The sequence below is a fragment of the Macaca fascicularis genome, chromosome 7, assembly GCF_037993035.2.
Source record: "Macaca fascicularis isolate 582-1 chromosome 7, T2T-MFA8v1.1".
NCBI lineage: Eukaryota > Metazoa > Chordata > Mammalia > Primates > Cercopithecidae > Macaca > Macaca fascicularis.
The window spans coordinates 122,689,690-122,714,952 of NC_088381.1; the positions used below are offsets into that span (position 1 = coordinate 122,689,690).

The following is a 25,263-nucleotide window of genomic DNA, read 5'->3' on the forward strand; positions in this document are numbered from 1 at the left end:
GTATTTCATTGGTTTTGATTTTCATTTTTCTGATGATTAGTGATGTGGAGTGTTTTTTCATATGTTTGTTGGCTGCTTGTATGTCATCTTTTGAGCAGTGTCCGTTCATGTTCTTCACACATTTTTAATGGGGTTGTTGTTTGCTTGTTCTGTTGTTTAAGTTCCTTATAGAATCTGGATATTATTTGCTGTGCAGAAGCTCTTTAATTAGCTCCTACTTGTCCATTTTTGTTTTTGTTGCAATTGCTTTTGAGAACTTGGTCATAAATTCTTTTCCAAGGCTGATGTCCAGAATGGGGTTTCCTAGGTTTTCTTCCAGGATTCTTAGTTTGAGGTCTTACATCTAAATCGTTAATACATCTTGAGCTAATTTTTTTTTTTTTTTTTTTTTTGAGACCAAGTTTCACTCTTGTTGCCCAGGCTGGAGTGCAATGGTGCGATCTCTGCTCACTGCAACTTCTACCTCCCAGGTTCAAGCGATTCTCCCGCCTCAGCTTCCCGAGTAGCTGGGATTACAGGCATGCGCCACCACGCCCAGCTAATTTTGTATTTTCAGTAGAGACGGGGTTACTCCATGTTGGTCAGGCTGGTCTCGAACTCCCGACCTCAGGTGATCTGCCTGCCTCGGCCGCCCAAAGTGTTGGGATTACAGGCTTGAGCCACAGCGCCTGGCCAGTTGAGCTAATTTTTATATGTGGTAAAAGATAGGGGTCGAGTTTCATTCTATTTATGGCTAGACAGCTATCCCTGCACAATTTATTGTACAGAGATTCTGTTCCTTGTTGCTTATTTTCGTTGACTTTGTTAAAGATCAGATGGCTGTAGGTGTGCAGCTGTATTTCTGGGTTCTCTATTCTGTTTCTTTGGTCTATGTGTCTGTTTTGTTTGTTTGTTTCATTTTGTTTTTCTGAGAGTCTCACTCCCGTTGCCTAGGCTGGAGTGCAGTGGTGTGATCACAGCTCACTGCAACCTTGACTTCCCAGGCTCAGGTGATTCTCCCACCTCAGCCTCCCAAGTAGCTGGGATCACAGGCGTGCACCACCACACCCAGCTAATTTTTTTGAATTTTTCATAGTGACAGGGTTTCGCCATGTTGCCCAGCCTGGACTCACGTGATCTCCCCGCCTCAACCTCCCAAAGTGCTGGGATTAGAGGCATGAGCCACTACGCCTGGCTATGTGTCTGTTTTTGTACCATACCATACTGTTTTGGCTACTGTAATCTTATAGCATAGTTTGAAGTCAAGTAATGCCTCTGGTCTTGTTCTTTTTGCTTAGGATTGCTTTGGCTATTTGGACTCTTTTTTGGTCCCATATAAATTTTGATGTAGTTTTTTCTAGTTCTGTGGAAAATGACATTGGTAGCTTGATAAGAATAGTGTTGACTCTGTAGATTGCTTTGGGCAGTATGGCCATTTTAACAATATTGATTCTTCCAAACCATGGGCATGGGATGTTTTTCCATTTGTTTGTGTCATCTATGATTTCTTTCATCAGTGTTTTGCAGTTCTTGCACAGATCTTTCATCTCCTTGGTTGAATGTATTCCTAGGTATTTTATTTTTTGTGGCTGTTGTAAATACAATTGCATTCTTGATTTGGCTCTCAGCTTGAACATTACTGGTGTACAGAAATGCTACCAATTTGTGTTCATCGATTTTGTATCCTGAAACTTCACTGAAGTCATTTATCAGTTCCAGGAGCCGTTTAGTGGAGTCCTTATGGTTTTCTAGGTATAGAATAATATTGTCAGTGAAAAGATAAATTGAATTCTTCTTTTCCTACTTGCATGTCTTTTATTTCTTTCTCTTGCTTGATTGCTCTAACTAGGACTTCCAGGACCCTAAAAATTGCAACCAAAACTTCATGTGATCATTTTACATACTTTGGGTTTAGAGCTAACTAATAAACAAGAGCTTTCTTATGACAAACAATGCTGCAATGAATAACCTTGTACACAAATGTCACCTTCACACATACATATATAAATACATCTAAAGGATAAATTCCCCAAAGCAGAATTATTGCGGCAAAGGGTATAGGCATTTATCGTTGTTTTAAATAGCAAATATATATACACAGGGTCTTCTATTAACTGATCTTCTTTGTTTATACTCTCTCTGACTTCTAGATCTAAAATGTGCACAACTACATGGCTAAAATTCAATAGCATCTTCCATGTATCATGTGTGTTAACTTTTCCAGGCTAAATGAGAATTGATTTATCATAAACTGTATTTCTGACTGAAGTACCTCCCATGCTATGTTTGCCTGAGGACAGAGCCTTCTAATTCCACCTGTCATCTACCACTCTTCCCCAACACTGTTTCTATCTGCTCTATTCAAGGTTCATCCTCCATACTGCTGTTTATAATTGCCTCAACTCCAACTTCAGTAATGCTCTACCTTTAGCAGAAATGATGGTTTATTACGAAAAGCAGGTCCACAGTGACTTCACTTTAGACCAGGAAGAATTCTGACAAAGGGAGCCAGCCTGAATGCCAGGGTGACGTGGGCTACCCGGACCAGTCCCAAGCAGAAGGAATATGCTCATTTCTCAGAGAGAGATATTGAGAGGGCCCTTTCTCTCAGAGATCACCTCTACCTGAAGAAAATAAAATTATTTTTCATTGAACTGTACTTAGAAAAGGTAAGTATCCTTTGAGTTAGATAAAATCCCTTTTAGAAATAACTTCAGCAAAATCTTCCAGTCTGCTCTTAGCCAGAAAACCCTATTAAACAAAATACAATGGCCTCAACCCCCCAAGTAGTGCTCCTGAAAGTTAGTACCAGCTTTGTTAAAGAAGGCTGTATGCTTCTTGCATTTGGCAGGGTTCGTGATTTGATTTTCACTGAAAACAATGTTTTGAAGTATTGGACAAGCAGAGAAATGAAAGAAACATCTGCCTCGTTTCTTCTAGGAGAATATTTGCAATACATTTTGAGGCCAAGTTTGAAAATACATGTATTAACAGACTTTAACAGAAAGCTAGACAGTGAAAACATTGGCCACCTAGTAATATGTTTTTTAAATGATATTCAACGCTGGCAGGGTAGTATGAATTAGTTATATCTTGTTAGAAAGAAATTTGGAATACGTATTGAGTGTCTTTTTGGCTGGGTGCAGTGGCTCTTACCTGTAATCCCAGCACTTTGGGAGGCTGGAGGCAGGCAGATCACTTGAGGCCAGGAGTTTGAGACCAGCCTGGCCAACATGGTGAAACTCCACCTCTACTAAAAATACAAAAATTAGCCAGGCATGGTGGTGCATGTCAGTAGTCCCAGCTACTCCGGGAGGCTGAGGCACAAGAATCGCTTGACTTCAGGAGGTAGAAGTTGCTGTGAGCCAAGATCGCATCACTGCACTCCAGCCTGGCTCAAAAAAAAAAAAAAAAAAAAAAAAAAAAAAAAAAAAAAGAGTCTTTTTAAAATGTGAAGGGGCTGAGGGTGAGTGGTGTGGTTATAGTAAGGCAAAGCGAGAGATCCTGTGGTGTTGGAACTGTCAGCATCTTGACTGGTGGGGGATACACAGACCTGTACAGGTGGTAACATTGCAGAGAAATTATCACACATGCAAATGAGTACAAGCAAAACTGGACAAATCAGAATGAAATAGGTGTATCCTGGCTGTGATATTGTACCTCATCTGGCTAAATGTTAGCACTGGGAAAAACCCAGCAAAGTACAGAAGTGAACTCTGTGTAGTCTTTCTTACAACTGTATGTAAATCTACAATTATCTCAATAAAACTTTCCGTGTAAAACTGAATCTGCCAAGATAAGTGAGGTGCAAAGTTATCCGTAGGTAAGAGAAAAAATTAATTTGTGTGCTATAAAATTTTAGGTGTAAGACAGTTACAATATGAGGACAGTTGTACAGCGCAGGGCCAGGGCAGGGGGTGGTAAATAGCCCACCTGAGTCTGTCCATTGTTACTTAGAGAGGGGAAGATAGAAAGGCAGGTGACTTTTTTGTCCCAATAAATCTATACCTAAAAGCCTATCCTTTGGAAATAGAGATGTCCACTGCAGTGTTATTTATAATAAAGAAAAAACTGGAAACAACATGACAACTCATCATTATGAAAATAATCAATACATGTGATATTTATACCATGGAATGTCATGTAGCCATTTAGACAAAGATACAAGATAAGGGAGAGAATGACTATGAGACTTATTGCAGATAGTTACACAGAATAAGGAGGGGCAAATGGAAGAAAACATATCCAAGTGAACTCTAGGAAGAAATGTGAGGAAATCTGGGAAAAGGTCAATGCAGAATATGATATGATATCAAGTAATGGTTGTAACTTTGTGGGGGATGTGATAATGTGCAGGGATTTTAAGTTCTTACCCCTTATCCATTAGTGATACATAGTGAAATAAATACAGATGAAATGATAGACTATCTGGATTTGCTTTACATACTCCAGAAGCATCCAGATATTATTTGCACAATTTTAAAAGCAGGTAAAATAAAACAAATGTCAACGGTAGTTATTTATTGAACTATGCAATTGGGTAACTGGTCTTTATGTTTCACTGTTTTCTAAGTTTTTTTTTTTTCTTTTTTGGGGATGGAGTCTTTTTTTGTCACCCAGGCTGGAGTGCAGTGGCACAATTTCGGCTCACTACAAGCTCCACCTCCCAGGTTCAAGCGATTCTCCTGCCTCAGCCTCCTGAGTAGCTGGGACTACAGGCACGCGCCACCACACCCAGATAATTTTTGTATTTTTAGTAGAGATGGGGTTTCACCATGTTGGCCAGGCTGGTCTCGAACTCCTGACCTCAGGTGATCTGCCCGCCTCAGCCTCCCAAAGTGCTGCGATTACAAGTGTAACCCACTGTGCCTGGCCATTTTCTAAGTTTTCTATGATTAATAAGTATAAAAAAGGAGATGGAGGAGGAAAAAAGTAGGATACGTTTAGAGATATCAGACCAGAGAAATAAGTTATTTATACACAGGCAATTGCAGCACTGATTATATTAATCTGGAGACAGCCCCTTTTAAGGGACAATTTACCTTTAGACTTATCAGCTGAGTGGTTGCAGACGCCCTTAACCATGGATGGTAGAAACGATTGTTTGCAGAGTGATCCACACAGCTGTTCTCCTGCCCAAATTGCCTGGGAAGGAGCTACTGGCTTCCTGATGGGTTCCGTGGGTGTGAATTTTTGTATCTTAGGCTAGTCATTCTCAACTGAGGGAGCCCACCAGAATAACCAAGAGCAATTTTCTTTTTCAAACTATAATTACAAATACTGAATAGTTCCTCACAGGGTACAGAAACATTGTCTAAAAGTTCCCTAGGAGATTTGCATAGGCACACATGGCCAGTAGTCCCTCATTTAAATAAAGGGGTGTGTGTGTGTGTGTGTGTGTGTGTGTGTGTGTGTGTGTGTGTGTAAATATGCCTTAAATATTTGGGGAAGTATATGTAAGAAAGTGGTAAAGTGGGCCGGGCACAGTGGCTCATGCCTGTAATCCCAGCACTTTGGGAGGCTGAGGCAGGCAGATCACCTGAGGTTGGGAGTTCGAGACCAGCCTGGCCAACATGGCAAAACCCAGTCTCTACTGAAAATACAAAATTAGCTGGGTGTGGTGGCACATGCCTGTTATCCCAGCTACTTGGGAGGCTGAGGCAGGAGAATCACTTGAACCTGGGAGGTGGAGTTTGTGGTGAGCCTATATCACACCATTGCACTCCAGCCTGAGCAACAAGAGCAAAAACTCCGTCTCAAAAAAAAAACCAAAAAAACAAAAAACAAAAAAAAAAAAACACGTGGTAAAGTGGTGGCTTTGGGGAAAAGAACTGGGCGGCTGGGGATGGAAAGGGAGACTTTTCATGGCATATCCTTTTGTGCTTTTCAAATTTTATGCAAGGGCATATATTACCTATTCAAATAACGTGAAAAGCGAAAGAAAAAAAACAAATTTTAAAAGAGCCTTTTCTTGAAACACTCAGCTTGCCAGAATCTGCTTTTCTTTTCTTTTTTTTTTTTTTTTTTGAGACGGAGTCTCACTCTGTCACCCAGGCTGGAGTGCAGTGGCGCGATCTCGGCTCACTGCAAGCTCCGCCTCCCGGGTTCACGCCATTCTCCCGCCTCAGCCTCCGAGTAGCTGGGACTACAGGCGCCCGCCACCGCGCCCGGCTAGTTTTTTGTATTTTTAGTAGAGACAGGGTTTCACCATGTTAGCCAGGATGGTCTCGATCTCCTGACCTCGTGATCCACCCGCCTCGGCCTCCCAAAGTGCTGGGATTACAGGCTTGAGCCACCGCGCCCGGCCCAGAATCTGCTTTTCTTTTGCTAAGATGGTCAAAGTTCTGTAAAGAGGACACATTTTTCTTTTGCAGATGATTTTGCTAAAAAAAAAAAAAAAAAAAAAAAAAAATTCAGAGAAAGCATCCAATGACTTTGAAAGAACACCAGAAATAAACAAATGGATTTTACATTCTGATAGTTACACAAACTCCTCACCAGTTTAGAGTTACACCTTTAACCATTAGGAAGTACATAAAGTCAGCCTACATGCAGGAGACAAAGATTTTCATTCTGCAATAAAAGTAAAGAATTTCATTAAATATCTCTGATGATAGCAGCTGCCTGGCTTACTTGGGAGCAGAGGTGAAGGTAAATGTTTCCTTAATTATTTTATGATGTTTGAATTTTGTGCTAACCACAGAATTACCAGTTTTTATTTATTTAATTTTTTAATCTGAGCATTTAAGACAGTGTGACTAGATGGAACTACAAGGCGACCATCTCACACTCCTATAATTACTCCCAGCAGCACCTGTGAGTTCAAAGGGCAAAGGTGAGAGTATACATCTTCAAAAATATGTGGGGGCACAGAGTGACAGAGGGCATCTGGAAAAGATTAACCAGCTGCAATGGGGAGCCAGAGGTAACCTAAGGGGCTGGGCCCACTGGTTAACAGAAAGGTCAACAGAAGCAGAGTCCAGGCAGCAACATCAGCTCTTTAACCCAGTGTGGGTGATGCACGTCATTTGACCCTCCCTGACACCCAGCTCACTTATAAAATGGAAATATTCAATTAGCCAGGCATGCTGGCATGTGCCTATAGTCCCAGCTACTTGGGGGGCTGAAGCAGGAGGATCGCTTGAGCCAGGGAGGTAGAGGTTGCAGTGAGCTGTGATCGTACCACTGCACTCCAGGCTGAGCAACAACAGAGGGAGATCCTCTCTCAAAAAAAAAAAAAAAGAAAGAAAGAAAGAAAAGAAAATATATATTCTTCCTTATAATGAGTCTTCCAGATTCAGTGTTGGGTACACACACACACATACATACACACACACACACAATCTGGAGGATTTGTTTTCCATCCCCCAAAACTAAAATGCAGGAAACAAATTATGAGTTCTTAGAACTCAGGGTTTCATGTTGATTTTAATGTCCTGTTTTGTGTGTGTTCTAGTTAAAAAGCCAATGAGAATTCATTGTTGGCTTGTCTATACTTCAAGTGCACGTGATACTTTTTATTCATAATTTTTTAAAATATATTAAATTTATATGGAAATTCTGTTATATTCAAGTATTGACTCCCCCATCCTCTTGATTAAGAGGTGATTCTGGCAACTGTTAAGCAAGAGAAGGTCAGCTAAGATTTGGATAAGACTTCAAATACTCCTTGATTACATGCAAATCAACTTTCAGAAATACTCAGAAATGAGACTTCAGGCAAGAAATTTTGCTCTGAGATTAGTTGTCTTGGACTGGGCGCAGTGGCTCAGCACTTTGAGCTGAGTGTAGTCTCAGCACTTTGGGAGGCCAAGGTGGGCGGATCACTTGAGGTCGGGAGTTCAAGACCAGCCTGACCAACATGGTGAAACCCTGTCTCTACTAAAAATACAAAAATTAGCTGGGCGTGGTGGAGGGTGTCTTTAATCCATTACTCGGGAGGCTGAGGCAGGAGAATTGCTTGAACCAGGGGGTGAAGGTTGCAGTGAGCCAAGAGCATGCCACTGCACTCCAGCCTGGGCAGGAGACTCTTGTCTCCGGAAAAAAAAAAAAAAGGAGAAAGAAAGATTAGTTGTCTCTGATTGGTTAAAGGTACTTGAAAGTTTAAAGGTACAAACTGAAACAGTCAGGGTGCTTCCTCTCTCTGGTTGGACTTGTTCAATATGCAAATGGAAATTCCTTTAAAATTTCCCAAATTGAGAGGAGCGGAAGCCACTGTGTGGGTCTATAAGAGACTGTCATCTATGCGGACAGATGTCAAAGGCTGTTCTTCCCAAGCAATCAAGAACGCAGTTGAGGCTGGCAGCAGTGAAGCCAAAGAGAGACATAGACCAAAATCCACCTCCAGCCAAAAATGGTTGAGCAGCTGCTGGGAGACCAATGACCAGATGACCAATATGGACCAATAATTCTGTGGTCCCTGCTAAAACCAGAATGGTTTTAAACTGATTTTTATTTACTAGCTTTTCTTTTTTTTTTTTAATTCAGTTTATCCCCCTTGGTTAGAAGTAAAATGTCCTTGCAAAGAGAAAAATTTCCATAAACAATTTTATCAGTCTAGATAGAATGACTGTAAAAATTATCACTACATATATAATGGGAAACTTCACAAAAAAATGAATTAGAAAAAAAAATCTATTTGTTCAGTACATTTTTGAATGTGAAAGGATCCATGAAAAGGAGGAAGAATCAAAAATCCACATTCTAAAATCAGGGAAAATCAACAGCCTGAGAAGAAGTTGTACATACACATGCCCAGGCATTTCATCACAGGACTCCCTCCACACAGCCTTCCCAGTGCTCACCGGCAGGCAAACCACGTTTCTCTGGGCAGCACAGTCAGTTCCAGATTGAAAGGATTTCTCAAAAGGTCAGAGTTGTGGACATATTGCTCAAAACAAACAGGAGAATGTAGAAATAAGAGGAAAGATGGATAGGTGCATTAGGGCTGTGTAATGCAGGTGCCAGGAGTCACACTACCAGGACCGATGAGCATGTCATAGCTGCACTGCTAGGGAGGGAATAAAAGGAGCTGCTTAAATGCAAGACGCGGTGTGTCTTTCTTCCCCATCCTTTGTCGGCCAGAGTCTGACATTCATACTCAGGATGTCATGAAAATGTAACTGATGAGGTCAGGGAGTGGGGGGAAGAAACCCAAGCACTCCTACTGTCCAACCCAATGGAATTCCCTATGGGTAGGCCCTCAAAGTGATGCCAATTACTGTGAGATTCATGGTTTTCACTTCTGTAATAACCTTTCCACCTTAACCAAAATCTTGGCAGCCAAGGAATCCACCAAGCTGAAGCCAAAGGCAGCATGTTTTAAAATGGAATCCTTGCCCAAAAAGGACACACTCAGAAAAAAGCAATGAACTCTATTCTGTACCTGGGGAATGGCTCTAAGTTACAAAGCCAAGGAGAGCTATGTTCCAGTTAAAAGCCAGCCAGAACCAGACCAAGCTGGGCTGCCCAGGAGTATGGGTTTAGGGATGTGGAGAAGTGTTGTGGCAAAGAACAACTCTTCTTTTCCCTGTTTAGCTGGAGTTTGACCTCATTTGGACAGCCACAGACATTCCAGCAACAAACACGGGGCTTCTCCAAAACAAGTGACCAGATACATTTTAAGGAAAACAGAGGAGGGAGTGGGAAGAGAACGTATAAGATTCTTAAGAGACTTAAATCAACCTGTTGCTATGTGTGGATCTCATTTGTACCTTGATTCAAATAAACTACTAAAAATGACAAAATAGCAGGGGAAAATCTAGATATTTGAATTGACATTAATTTTTAGTGTGATAATGGATGGTATTTGTTCATATATTTATTTACCTGATTCCACCTTATTTAGATAATCTGAAATATTTATGGATGAAATGATGCCTGGGATTTGCTTTGCAATAATCTGGTCAGATGGGTATAGAGGAAAACAAGATGGCGGCATTGAGTTGAGACTTCTTGAAGCTGGGTGATTAGTACACAGGGGTTCATGTGCTCCTCTCTCTACTGATGTGCATGTTTTATTTTCTGTAACAAAAATCAAAATAAAAGAAGGCAAGGGCCTCTGGGAGGGTGGGCAGTCAGGTACTCACACTTCCCCTTGAACTCATCTCTTGAGACTTCCTCTTCTATCCATCAGCAGGAGGACCCATGCCTGTGATGGAGAATCCAGGTGCTGTTTTGACAGAAAGCCTTCTTGAAAACCTTTCATGTCTGCAACTGCTCTTCCACTAAGTGAAAAGGAACTTGGCCAATCAATCTTCAGTGACAAAACTCAGGAGCAGCAACTTGGGCTTAGCTAAGCAGCTCATCATTTTATTGATATCTATGAATGGTGGTTCTAGGAGTGTTTTACGCCAGTAAGCATTCCTACTTTGATAAGATTTGCTACCCAATGGTCTACAGGGTCCTGCAAGGAGCAGCAGGCCCCAGTACTTGGACATGCTGGCCACCGGTGAGGGCAGGGACCTCTGCCTATGGGTAGCGTGGAATGGGGAGCAGACCACCAGCAAGAAGGAAAGGAGGTTGTTGGGTATGGGACAGAAGAACAGCACAAAATCCTTTGCACTAACTGGAAGTTTTGCCCCGGGCAGGCTCTTCTTAGAAGAGGGAAGGAAACCCTCTTCCACTCCCTGCCCCAGCCTACTCTTCCTTCCCCAACAGCTCCCACATAGGAAGCAGTGCCAGTTCCCAGGGGGCTGAAGTTACCTACTGAGCATTAAGACAATAGGGACATGAGGGCAACTCAGATTCCTGACTCTTATCCCAGGCCTCCTCCTCCCATTACCTCAAGACAGTGAGGACGGTAAGACTTCAATCAAATACCAAGGAGAAACTGTCAGAACTTGGGGTTCCTTCATACAATAATTGAGATTAGTATTCAAATAGCTTGATGGCTGGGAGAAGCCCTTATGATGTCTTTGCTGAAACAGAATACAGCCAAAATAATCAAGTTATTTAAATATTTATAGTGGTGGTTGAAAAAGAAACAACTTTCACAAGAACAAAGTTACAATACTTTAATAATTTAAATAGGACCAACTTCAGGAACATACATACACATACATAAAATTAAACAATTTAATTTTGAACAGTGTATTGAAATACATCAAATTCTTAAAAAGCCCCCAAATGGACTCAAGATCATGGATATGAAAAGGTAATTTTGAAGTACTAGAGACTAGAGTAAAACAGACAAAGTCATTACTTCGCATTTACTAATAAGACAACAGTCTGTGGATACATTAGACCTTTATAAGAACACTTCTAGGAAATGTTAGAACAACGAGTCATTAAAAAGGAATATAAATGACCTCATAAAGATAAATGTATAGCTATCAATTTCTTTGGTCCTCGAAGTCACACTTGTTTTTACTTTAAAATACTAAACATGAGTGCTTAGAATTCTACCTATAAATGTCTACATATTAAGCAGGCTAATGTTTATACTGGGTTAGATTTAAAAAGGAACTCAAGCCAGCCGTCATTGTAGTTAAACTCCAGAAAGAAAAAGCTAGAAAACAGACAGAAGTAGAGAGGAATGGAAAAAAAAACAAAAAACAAAAAACCCAATACCTCTGCCATCTTGCCCCATCATAACCCAAATAACATCAAAGTGGCAGAGATGGGACTAAAGTTAAAGCAAGCATCAAAGTTAATTACTTTTAGGGTAATGGGATGAATTTGAAGAGCACTATGTCAACCAAATAATAAACTTCATAGAATAACTGTGTTTGTGTTTCTGTGGAGGAGTTGTGGTTTTGTTTGTTTTAATTTGGCCCACACTGCCCCAATGGAGGAAATTCTAAGATAATCATTAATAAGGCAACAGCTTCCAGGATTAAAATACCTATACCACCTATACAGAGTTACAATGAGGACAGGACCCACGTAGACCACAAAGGAAACCGGGACCAGAAGCTTCCAGTGCGTTTTCACAGACCGTTGGTACGATAACCTCTGGTTAGAACACTGGACACAGCTCGTAATGTCTTCCACCATCAGTTCATTCTGTGCTCTTTCAGGTACGTGGAAGCTATGGTTCTGCAGACCTGAAAATGATGGGCACTCTCAAATGTTTCTGGAAATCCTTAGAAAAATATCTTATAAGATTAAAAAAAAAAAGAAGAAGAAACATTTTGAGGCATCTACATGGAACACACAAAGGAAACTCCCAATAAACCTATAAAGTTAAAACTGAGATGACTAGTTATTTGTAGTGTGCGTACCAAGTCTTATAAAATAATGGCTTTTTTAAAAAGGCAAAAGTATCTACACTCTAAATGATATTCTCATCAAGGCACAGAGAGTTAAATATCTAAATCCCTGTATGTTGACATGAGAATATACTCGTAAACAACACCAGGAACTAATTCCCTATTCTTGAATTTAAAAACAATAGAAGGTAGAAATGTGCCTTTTTAACTCACAGTAAAATCAAAAACATAGACATTCCACCACCTTCCCTTGGTGACTAACATTACAACTGCTAAAAATATATTTTTAAATGTCACTGGTGGTTTAATAAACATGACCAAAGTGGAGTCTGTTGAACTTGAATCCACAGAGCAATACCGCATTAAATATTTTAGCACTTTCAGCACTATACCATTTTTATTGGAGGAAGAAAAAAAAAAAACAGTATACTGGGCACAGTTCCCTCCCATTCCCAATGCTCCTATGCTTATGAGTCAAATTACTATACTATTTGAACAAAATACACGAATTCTTCTCCCTTCCCAGGCCCCTCTGGTTATCTGGCAGTAGTTTTGTGCACATACTTACACTATTAGCAGTTCACTTTAATATTGCCACAAAAAGGTGGCAAGAAGAAAGTAGAGGGCTCAACCCTTTATTATATTTATTTAACTTTCTAGAAATCATTTTAAATATAATTAGTGACAAGGAAAAAGTTCACATGTGTAACAACTGAAAATGGAATGTACAAACAAGACCAGACAGACAGACAATGCTACTGGCAGTACAATCGGCAACCCCCACGCACACACACTGAAGCTCAGCTCCTAATGAGAGTCAGGAACTCTTCCCGAGTCTTTGGATCCTCCCGGAACACACCCAACATCGTGCTGGTCACAGTTTTGCTGTTCATTTTCTGTACACCTCGCATTACCATACACATGTGTCTACAAAATAAGGCAACACAGGTTGTTTAAAGGAGTAGACAGCTGCTGATTTGGTTTTTAAAAGCAGGCCTAAAGATTAAATCTCAGTTCACGGTTACCAAGTATATCAAAATATCCCTTCTTACACAAATATTATCTATTAGGTTCGTGCAAAAGTAACTGTGGTTCTTGCCATTGAAAGTAACGGCAAAAACTGCAATTACCTTTGCAGCAACCTAGTTTTTTTTTTCTTCAAGTTGTCTTGCAACTTTTATTCTTATCAGTAGTTGATCCTTAAAGCATCCAAAAAGGGGAAAAAATGGAATTTTCTTCTGGGGTGAAAGAAATATAAAAGGCATACAAAGATACTTAACTTCTAGATCAAAAGAAAGTCAGAATTCTCACTTGCTCTGCCTTTAGGACCAAGACAGCACTATGCCAGCCTAGGTGTTGAGATAAATGCTCAGGTATACTGGTGTTACCAGGCAGAATTCAGATAATGGTGACCAGGGATCCTGTCTGAGCAACCTGGTGACATTAGATACCAGACATAGAACAGAGTTCACACCATGTCACAGAACACATATGAACTCTGTCCACACAATGGCTGCAATTCTCTTAACTCATCCTAACTTAAAGAAATGTACCAATTCTTGGCTTTATTTTTGGCTTTTTTTTTAAATGTGTGACAAAATATTAGAAAAACTCGGCTTGGAGCAACAGAGAGCTAAAGAAGAAATCAAGAGAAGACATAAAAATGGCTCCTGGGGCTGGGCGCGGTAGCTCACGCCTGTAATCTCAGTATTTTGGGAGGCTGAGGCGGACAGATCACCTGAGGTCAGGAGTTTGAGATCCCCAGCCTGGTCAACATGGTGAAATTCCATCTCTACTAAAAATACAAAAATTAACTGGGTGGGTAATTTAACTGGTGGTGGGTACCCATAATTCCAGCTATTTGGGAGGCTGAGGCAGGAGAATTGCTTGAACCCGGGAGGCAGAGGTTGCAGTGAGCCAAGATTGTGCCACTGCACTCCAGCCTGGGTGACAGAGCATGACCCTGTCTTGAACATTTAAAAAAAAATGGCGATTGAGCTGGGCGCAGTGGCTCTTGCCTGTAATCCTAGCACTTTGGGAGGCCGCAGAGGGTGGATCACGAGGTCAGGAGTTCGAGACCAGCCTGGCCGACATGGTGAAATCCCATCTCTACTAAATATACAAAAATTAGCCAGGCGTGGTGACACGCACCCATGGTCCCAGCTACTCAGGAGGCTGAGGCAGGAGAATCGCTTGAACCCAGGAGGTGGAGGTTGCAGTGAGCCAAGATCACGCCACTGCACTTCAGCCTAGACAACAGAGCGAGACTCCATCTCAAAAAAAAAAAAAAAAAAAAGGGCTATTCATCGTGTAAATCTCTACACCTGTGCTTATAACTCCCTATGCCTCCACAAGCCCCATCCTACCCTCAGAAAAATACTTCTTCCGTACTCTGTTCCTATATCAGTAACACAGTAAATGAAAAGTGGTAAAAGAGCTTTAGGCTCAGGGATGGAAATCTACAGTTATCATGTCAGTTGTGTGGCATCACCTGGTGCTACAAAATATGAGAAGCATTAAATAGCAAGATCACTTCTAGTGCACCATTATGATGTTACTAAAGGCAGATGCAGACTTACGTTGCTTCAACCACTACCCCGACTCCAGCAGGCCGCAAGGCTTCTGTGATTGCTACAGCAATTTGTTTCGTAAGGCGCTCCTGAACTGTGGATGTGACAAGGAGCTCAGTTTGAGAGTCTGACACAAACAGCTGGAAGCTTTTTCTGTCTCTAGAACATTTGAAATCTTAGAGAGCAGACTTCTGTGAGATTTAAGAGCCAAGACACACCAGCTTTTACCAGTCTGCTTTGTCTGCTGACTGGGCCACAGAGAGGCCCGGATTCAACTCCCTCACCTGAAGTACAGGGCTAAAGAGATCTCAGAACCCCTTGAAGCCCTCCAGCATCACTAGGGGAAGGAATTAGAATAGTAATTATCTCATAGCTGTGCAGTAAGAACAACACAGTACTGGTTACCAAGCACCTCCATGGAGGTAAAGTAGTGCAGCAAATAAATAGCTTGCAACAGGGTTAACAAAGGGGCTGCAGTCCCATTATTGAGCTGTACTTAGAGCAATGTTGAAAACCAACAATTTAACCTAAATAATATAGTTCCTGTCCTGAATAAAATGACTTGTCTTTTAATTCATATAAGAGTATCCATTGCAGCACTGCATCTATTCGAAAACTGATGAAACCCCCCAATGTCTATCAGAGCAGGTATAGGTTATGCCAAGCCATGGCATATACAGAATTCTAGACAGCCACCAGAATGAATGATAGTTACATGGATGTGGTAAAATTGTTTAAGATTTGTTAAATGAAAAAAAGCAGGGCAAAAAGCAAGGCTGATTATATATAAAATGAGCCCATTTTTGTTTAAACATAATCCAAATAAATTGATTTGAAAACATAGGTATATGCATGAAAATGTGAAGGAATGTGCAAATACAACAGTGATTTCTTCTGGAGGCTTGAAACAGACTTTTTATAGTCCTATGAGGTTTTACATTTTTATAAGTCATACTTACTACACTTGTAATAAAACAAAAAATACTTTTTGTGTAGGAAAAATGTTTTCTGTAGCCAGGCACAGTGGCTCACTCCTGTAATCCTAGCACTTTGGGAGGCTGAGGTGGGTGGATCACCTGAAGTTGGAAGTTCGAGACCAGCCTGACCAATATGGTGAAACCCCGTCTATACTAGAAATACAAAAATTAGCCAGGCATGGTGGTGCACTCTTGTAATCCCAGCTACTTAGGAGGCTGAGGCTGCAGTGAGCTAAGATTGCACCACTGCATTCCAACCTGGGTGATAGAGAAAGACTTTGTCTCAAAAAAAAAAAAAAAAAAAATGTAAAATGTTTTCTGTTAGTAAAGATTTTTAAAGCTTACCTTGTAGTCTTCTACTATAGATTTCTACAATCCTAGAAAAGAAAGAATTGTTTTAGTTAATCATAAATCATTTGAAGCAAAATTGATAAGGCTTCCTCATAAAACAAAAAGGACACTGTTGAAGCAACAGTGGGCTGCAGGAGGGGATAAAGCTTATGGGAAGATGACAGAAAGATACAAGTAACACAGGGAGATGTAGTCTAAAGTCAACTTGATTGGATGGAAGGATGCAAAGTATTGTCCCTGGGTATGTCTGTGAGGGTGTTGCCAAAGGAGATTAACATTTGAGTCAGTGGGCTGGGAAAGGCAGACCCACACTTAATCTGGGTGGACACAATCTAATCAGCTGCCAGAGAATATAAAGCAGGCAGAAATACATGAAAAGGCAAGAGTGGCCTGGCCTCCCAGCCTACATCTTTTTCCAGTGCTGGATGCTTCCTGCCCTCAAACATCGGACTCCAACTTCTTCAGTTTTGACACTTGGACTGGCTCTCCTTGCTCCTCAAGCTTGCAGATAGCCTATTGTGGGACCCTGTGATCATGTAAGTTAATATATAATAAATTCCCCTTGAGATATATATATATACATATATATATATCCTATTAGTTCTGTCCCTCTAGGGAACCCTGACTAATACAGAAGACCACCAACCACTACAGAGTGGTGCTTCCTGAAGTCCCCAGAAAGAGAATTAATGAGTCTCCAAGTGTGACATTCACTTAGGAAAAACACAGAGATAAGTAACAAAATTTTAAAGCTCCAAATCATCAATTTTAGGTCATGTCTCAAGTGCTCTGATTAATCATATTGTTTTATCAGAGCTTAAAATTCAAGTTAAAAATAAAAAGACTTTGTTAATTAATAGCACACCATGGTCAACTACTATACCAACTAAACCTATTGGGGGGCAGATTAGAACTGATTAGACTTCTTCAGACACCTCTTCATAAGACAGGTTTATCTAAGCATTTAGTATGATTAACCCGCAAGAAATAAAAGCCTCCTGATCTTAGCTTATAGCACAATCTGTCAAGTGATAAGTTTTCCTTTTTTTTGAGACAGAGTCTTGCTCTTGTTGTCTAGGCTGGAGTGCACTGGCACGATCTCGGCTCACTGCAACCTCCTCTTCCTGGGTTCAAGCGGTTCTCCTGCCTCAGCCTCCTGAGTAGCTGGGAGTAGCCTCCTGAGTAGCTGAGTAGTGTGACAGGTGCCCACCACCACACTCGGCTAATTTTTGTATTTTTAGTAGAGATGGGGTTTCACCTTGTTGGCCAGGCTGGTCTTGAACTACTGACCTCAGGTGATCTGCCCGCCTCGGCTTCCCAAAGTGCTGAGATTACAGGCATGAGCCACTGTGCCCGGCCTATTTTTAAATACATAGTAAATCCCTGCTTAAAGTCAACAGGTTCTTGGAATCTATGACTTTACTAAAACACTGAGAACAAAACCAATTTTACCCTAGGCTAATTGATATAAGAGTTAAGCTCCTACAGCATATTTCTGGTCACAAAAATGTCAACAAACTTCTAAATAAACACAAAAACACCTCTAATATTAAACACTAAAATACATGTGAGTGATACATACATTTAAGAAAGATTAATGAAAAGATATTGATTTCCCCAATTATTCCAGTTCAAGGTCTCAAGTGGCTGGAGCTTCTCCTAGCAGTTCAGGGTGCAAGGCAGGAACTGACCCTGGACAGGACGCCATCCCATTGCAGGGCACACACATCCACCCACTCTCACTCAGCCTGGGACCACACAGATACGCCAAATCACCTAACGTGTGCATCTTTGGGATGTGGGAGGAAACTGAAGCACCTGGAGAAAACCCACAGATGTGGGAAAAAACATGAAAACTCCACACAGACAGTGGGTCCCAGCTAGGAATTTTTTTTTCTCAATCATAATGAAATGACATTGAATGAAACAACATTATTCCAGGACTGCTATATGCCAATTTGCCTAAGTCATTTCGCTTCAAGTTGCAGTCTCCAAGAACCCATCGACAACGTAAAGTGAGGACTTACTATACTTGTTTTATATCCTATCTCTGATACCTCTGCTATCTGCCCTCTTCCATCGTGTTCGTCCGACTCAACTCATGGTGGCTTGTTCATGCTTCTTGGAACTTCATCTTTGGGTATCCTTTGAAGCCTGGATAAAAGTGCATCAGAGAACATGCACTAGCTTCTGCTAGCTGCCTACAGGGATACCTCTATGGAGTCGTTTTATTTATTTATTTATTTATTTATTTATTTATTTATTTATTTATTTTTGAGACAGAGTTTTTGCTGTTGCCCAGGTTGGAGTGCAACGGTGTGATCTCGGCTCACTGCAACCTCCACCTACCGGGTTCAAGCAATTCTCCTGCCTCAGCTTCCTGAGTAGCTGGGACTACAGGCGTGTGCCACCACGCCCAGCTAATTTTTGTATTTTTAGTAGAGACGGGGTTTCACTATGCTGGTCAGGCTGGTCTCGAACTCCTGACCTCAGGTGATCCACCCGCCTTGGCCTCCCAAAGTGCTGGGATTATAGGCGTGATCCACTGCGCCCGGCCTTATGGGGTCGTTTGAAACTAAATTATTCCATTTGATTTTTTGAAGGCCACACAGGTAGTACAAATTCTGATCCCAAACTTTATGAATGTGTCTATTAGTTCTTTTTCCTTTTTCCTGCTCTTCCTAGAATAACGCTAATAGGTAAGTATCATCCTCGATCTGGGATGGGAATAGGGAGGACAGAATCCAGACTTTGGCTTTAGTGCTAATTCCAGTGGATTATCACTAGAATTGCCTCATGCTTCCCCCAAACTGTAAAATGTACATATGCATTATATCTTGATATGCTGTACCAAGAGGGACATTATTACAATCTAGTTCACCACACTCAGGATCAGTAGTTGTCAATTTTAATCTAAACCATTCTTACATTCTTGGACTAAACATCCCTGGGTAATGTTGAAAACAGTACTTCCATACTAGCCTGACATTTTAGGATTCTTACAACTACATTCATCAGTGAGATTTGCCTATCATTTTTTTTTAACGCTATGCTTATCAGGCTTTGTTATCAAGAATAGGCAGCTTCATCAAATTAATTGACACTTCACAGGTTTTTCTATGCTCTTGAATTATTTATACACATGCAAAATTAGTGGTTACTTGAAAGCTTGAAAAAATACTTATAAAACTGACTGGGTACAGGCACTTTCCCCCAAAACATGAATTTGATCTTTTCTAATGGTTATTAATGTATGCAGGCTTTCAAACTCTTGGTCCATTCCTTTCTCTCCCCATCTTTTTAGAAAACTTACTCATCAAGATGTAAAGATTTATAAAGCATATTTTTAGTTACATATCCTCTCCTTCCTAGATATCAGACTCCCCAGCAACCTATGATACAAGATTTTCAACTTGTAGATTTGTGATTTCTATTCTTTGGGATTTTTCTAAATTATTCTAAATAAGGAGTTTAAACTTGATCTGAAAAGCTGTGGCGAGCCACCAAAGGAGCAGCATGATCCAATCCACACTTTAGAAAGAACACCCCAGCAGCTCATGAGGGCGGACTGAAGGACCCTCAGAGATGAGAGGCAGGGAGGAGGCAGGAGCTTAACACTCCCTCCAGGAGGAAGATAAGAAAGGCCCAGCAAAGACCCACAGCAGGGAGGGCAGGAAGGAAGGAAGAGGGGGTGCTGCGGCCGCCAGGCAGTGAGCACACACAGCAGTAGATGGGTTCTGCCTCACTCCTCACCCCAAAATACATTTAATGCGGCCATACAAGTACCAAAAAAAAAAAAAAAGTTTGTGACTACAGAAAAGTTTTAAACTTCTTTATGGAAATACAATACTAGAAAGCAAAATCAAAAGACAAATGACGAGCTGGCAAGCATTGTCTGTAGCACCTGACTTGATTGCTTTAACATTCAGAGCTTGTCCAAACCAAGAATAAAAAGACAAGTAACTCAGTGGAAAAATTAACACTGGAGCTAAGAACAGGAAGTGTCTGAATAGATTCAACCTTGCTCTATTAAGGAAATGCAAACTAAAATAGATACTATGTTTTACTTATCAGTTTGGCAAAGATTTAAAAGTGTGATGAAACTTAGTGTTGGCCAAAGTGTGGAGAAACATACACCACACTTTGCCTATGTATCAATTTATTAGAGTATAAACTGGCAGGGTCTCTTGGGAGAGCAATTTCATAATATCAAAAATTCAGCTACCCTTAACCCATCAAGTTCCATACTAGTAATTTATACTTCAGATAGATTCAAAGCACACAAAGATAATAGAATTTGTTCACCAGGGTACTTTTTTACTTTTTGGCAAGTCTCAAACTGCAAACTGTACTTATCTATAGCAAACACTGGTTACATGAATTATATTAATCAAAGAAATATTAGGTAGCTATGAAAAGAAACTTGGACTTTTGGGACTAAATCATATCCAAGGAACTTTGAGGTATTTTAAATTTTTAAAAAGCTGGCCAGGGCCGGGCGCAGTGGCTCACTCCTGTAATCCTGGCACTTTGGGAGGCTGGGGTGAGCAGATCACCAAGGTTAGGAGTTCAAGATCAGTCTTGCCAACATACTGAAACCCCATCTCTACTAAAAATACAAAAATTAGCCGGGCGTGGTGGCATGTGCCTGTAATCCCAGCTACTCAGGAGGCCGAGGCAGGAGAATCGCTTGAATCCAGGATGTGGAGGCTGCAGTGAGCCCAGATAGTGCCACTGCACTCCAGCCTGGGCAACAGAAAAAAAAACCCTGTCTCTAAAAAAAAAAAAAAAAAAAAAAAAAAAAAAAAAAAAAAAATACCTGGCTGGGTGCAGTGATTCATGCCTGTAATCTCAGCACTTTGGGAGGCCGAGGTGGGCTGATCACTTGAGGCCAGGAGTTCGAGGCCAGCCTGGCCAACATGGCAAAACCCTGTCTCTACTGAAAATACAAAAATTAGCCAGGCGTGGTGGTGCATGTCAGTAATCCTAGCTACTGGGGAGGCTGAGGCAGGAGAATCACTTCAACTCAGGAGGCAGAGGTTGCAGTGAGATCACACCACTTCACTCGAGCCTAGCCAACAGACAGAGACTCCATCTCAAAAAAAAAAATTAAATTTAAATTTAAAAAACCAAGTTGTAGTACAGAATATAAGATATGATCTTCTGTTTGTGTTTGCATAAATTTTTTCCAGAAGGATAGTGAAAGAAGTCTCTAGTTCTAACTCTGGGGAATGAAAATAGGTAAAAAAAGGTTTTACTTTATTCATTCATTTGTATTTAAATGCTATGTTGTTTTTATAATCAAAAAAGAAAAAAAAAAAAAGACTGCTCCCTCTGTAATCTAATACCCACCTCACCTTTTCCCCTTGTCTACCTCTTACTTCCATCAGTCAATCTGGTTCCCATCCACTGGAACAGGCCTCGCTCCTACCCTCGGACTGGTCTTTGCTCATGCATTAACTATACCTAGAGAAACTTCTCCCCCATTTAGAATTCTGCTCATCCCTCCACCTCTAGGTCTATTCACCTGCCAGGCCACAGCCATCGTGGCTCCTCTGAACCTGGAGCTACAGTAGGCATTTCCATGGCACCTGCAGTCTTGCCCTGTGCACTCTCCTTGAGGGTGGCTGCCATGTCCTGCTTCTTTCACCTCCACAGTAGCTGGCACAGTGCCCACCAACAGGTCAGCCATGGCTACCGAAGGTACTACAACTCTAAATTCAAGATTTCGTACATTTATTTATTTATTTATTTATTTATTTATGGTGACACAGAGTCTTGCTCTGTCACGAGACTGGAGTGCAGTGGTAAAATCTCGGCTCACTGCAACCTCCACCTCCCAGGCTCAAGCGATTCTCCTGTCTCAAGCCTCCCAAGTAGCTGGGATTAGAGGCGCATGATACCATGCCCTGCTAATTTTGGTATTTTTAGTAGAGACAGGGTTTCACCGTGTTGGCCAGGCTGTTCTCAAACTCTTGACCTCAAGTGATCCGCCCACCTTGGCCTCCCAAAGTGCTGGGATGACGGGCATGAGCCACCTCGCCCAGCCAAGGCTCAGTTATTTCTAAGGGAAGAAAATGAATACATGTCCAATGACTTCAGCAACAAAAGAAAGTTCTATTCAAACTAAGTTTATTCTAGAATTGTACTAGAGTTGAGCCAGATCAACTCACTTCTGGCATTTTCTTGTTACTTAAGGCTTTACTGCTTGATATTTGACTTCACTGGCACTGAAAGGTCATTCATTTAAAGGCAAGCATATAACAAACTTCACATACAAGATTAAAATGAGCAGTGAAGTTTTGCTAAGACATTCAGCTTTTATTCCTCTTCATTCCCTAAATATTCTTACTTCTTGTTTCTTAAAAAGAATAAGCAGTTGGATAAAATCTTAATCTTCTTTTCTGTTTAATAGACTCTTTTTTGCAAAATATCTGAAAGCAACATACACTTGGTTCTTTGGCTTAGTGTTCCATTTTACTCTTAAATTTTAATCCTATTAGTCTAAGGACAAATTCCCATGCTAATAATCAACTCCTTTGTATTGCTTCATAAAAGCTTAATTATTTGAGATCTTTTCCTCCCACTTGGAAAGGAAATAACTAAGATTATTTCCTTCTACCACCAGGTTGCCATTTATTGTATGATCTCACTGAATCACTCTTGAGTCTGTTTCCCATAAAGTGTTAATCATGATCAACAGGTGGTTTTTCAGAGAAGGCTGTTACATCAAGACCAAGGCCTAATGTGATCTGCCCAGCTTTTTTACACTATGAAACTATCTATTACACCTTTCACATATGGACAGTCTGTTATAGGCATCAGCAGTGCCGGAATTTCTATATGGGCAAGGTAAAAGGTTGGCAATCTTGCTGACAGGGAGGGCGGGCCCCAGGGGACTGGGCCTACAGCTATGTTTGCACAATAAGCATGCTGATTTTACTTAGACTGTATTTATAAAATGGTAAGAATAACCGATTTTAGTAAAGATATTTTTACTCACAGTTGACATGAGATTGGCTTAATACATTATTAGTTGAGAGTAAGTTACTGGGAAGGGAGTTGTTAATAAAAAGTACAGTAAGACTAATTACTCCCAATCACTACCAATACACTTTTTCTCAGCAACTTTTCAGCACTGCCACCAGGGACGGATTACATGCAAGCAGCCAGAATGTTTCTGGATTTGTGCTAAGAGCCTTATTCCAGCGAAGCAATTACAGCTATGATATAATATCCTTTCATGGTGCCAAGCAGCCCTGTCTAATAGCAAAATAGCTGAGCAAGAATGAGGTCAGAAACTGAGGAAGTTAAATTTGTCTCTTCTACCCACTTTCTTATTGATCCCCAAAGGAAATGAATGAGAAAGTGAAAATGAAAACAAAGTAAAAGGAACAACTGTAGAGGGTAGGTGTCAGATTGCTGGGGTAGTTTTTACAGATTCCAGCACAGAACTGAGAAATATCAGGACCACTATTTCACAACTGTTAAATCCCAGGGCCTGCGTAAAGAAACAGGAACACATCAGAGCCACAGCACAGTCAGCTGGTCACAGAGACTCATTTATTACTCTTCTTTTATTTTTATTTTTCTGAGATGGGGTCTCACTCCATCGCCCAGGCTGGAGTGCAGTGGCGCAATCTCGGCTCACTGCAACCTCTGCCTCCCAGGTTCAAGCAATTCTCCTGTCTCAGCCTCCCAAGTAGCTGGGATTACATGTGTGCACCACCACGCCCAGCTAATTTTTGTATTTTTAGTAGAGATGGGGTTTCACTATGTTGGTGAGGCTGGTCTCAAACTCCTGACCTCAAGTGATCTGCCCACCTCGGCCTCCCAAAGTGCCGGGATTACAGGCGTGAGCCACTGCACCCACCTGACACTCATTTATTTCGATTATGATATGGTCACTATACCTCAAGTTATTCAAACTTAGCTTGATTGTTTTTGAAAAAAAGAGTAGGAACACTTTACCCCACCCTTCAGCTTATTCTTAACTTTCTCTCTCTCTCTCTCTCTCTCTCTCTCTCTCTCTCTCTCTCTCTCTCCACACAGACACACCTCCCAGTATTTCCTCCATCACCCAAAATTCAGTAACTTTATACAAAGAAGTAACAAGGATATTTAAGGGCAATAAAATATTGGTGGCTGGGGCCTACCGAGATATCTGAACACAAACCCCCATGTTGACTTCCAGTTAAACACAGATGAATGTGTATGTACATCACCTCTCCTAAAACCCAAATAAAAAAGGCAGTAAGGGAATTTTTTAAGGCATGAACTCACAGGATAAGGAACAGAAAAGATTGTAGCAGGAAAGAGAGAAATGAGAGCCGGGAGAGGGAACACTGTATCAGAACAAAACTGCGCAAAGCCAAGGCAGGCAGTCTTGTGTTTGCAGAAACAAAGAACCTAGACGTGAACGGACTGGCCTGCAGGACTCCTGAAATATGCCTGGAGGCATTCAGTGCAGAGCAAGGCAGGGTTGAGGCTAGGGATCCCACAGGGAAGTTTCATTACAAGTCTGAAAGCAGTGTTGTATGAAAGGGAAGAAGTTGAGCACTCCCCTTGACAAGGATAGAAGAGTCCTCAAGCCTGACAAGTCTGACAGCAGGGCACTGCAGCTAGACCCCTGACCAGCTTCTCCCCCAACCCTTCACTGTTAGCTAAACCCCTCTTAAAGGATGGTGCTGGACTGAAGGTAAGTTCAGGACCTCTCTAGTCAGAGAAGGCTCTGCAGAGAAAGAGGTGAACTGAGACTTCCAGGATGTATGTATCTGTGGAAGAAAAGAGTGGGAAGTGGAAGAGGGAGCAGGCAATAGCGGACGAGAAGGAAGGGACATCTGTGTTTCAGGCCCTCTGAGTCTGTGCCTCTGCAACTATAAACTTTAAGTTGCAATGTGACTTCCAAGTTAGATCCATACAGGTAAAGAGAGAAAGCCTGATGAGATAGATTCTCAGCAGGCGAGGGCAAGTCCTATAAACCTGTATTCTTATTCATTGCACAGTCACACTTACCTTGCAAGTTTGCTGAGGCCAAGGACTTGCTTGTTAGGAAGATAACCAATATGGACCTTCAGAGAAGAGATGGAAATCATGAGCTGAGTGAAAATACAGTGCCTTCTTTGTGACAGAATAAGGAAATACAAAAAGAATATAGCATACTTACATGTAATT

General features: G+C 41.1%; 1 protein-coding gene and 1 pseudogene across 1 annotated transcript in view; one reads left to right on the forward strand and one right to left on the reverse strand.

Annotated features, from left to right (window-relative positions):
- Positions 1-10,968: 10,968 nt before the first annotated feature.
- Positions 10,969-25,263, reverse strand: part of GCH1 (GTP cyclohydrolase 1) — a 52,927-nt gene continuing 38,632 nt past the window's right edge. Inside the window, exons 3-6 of the mRNA XM_005561300.4 lie at positions 25,105-25,160; positions 16,084-16,115; positions 14,771-14,855; positions 10,969-13,118 (exon numbers count right to left, since the gene is read on the reverse strand). Coding sequence (XP_005561357.1) covers positions 12,992-13,118; positions 14,771-14,855; positions 16,084-16,115; positions 25,105-25,160 — 300 coding nt within the window. The 3' untranslated portion in view covers positions 10,969-12,991. The remainder of the gene's footprint in view (positions 13,119-14,770; positions 14,856-16,083; positions 16,116-25,104; positions 25,161-25,263) is intronic.
- Positions 24,620-24,731, forward strand: LOC123575012 (U6atac minor spliceosomal RNA; annotated as a pseudogene).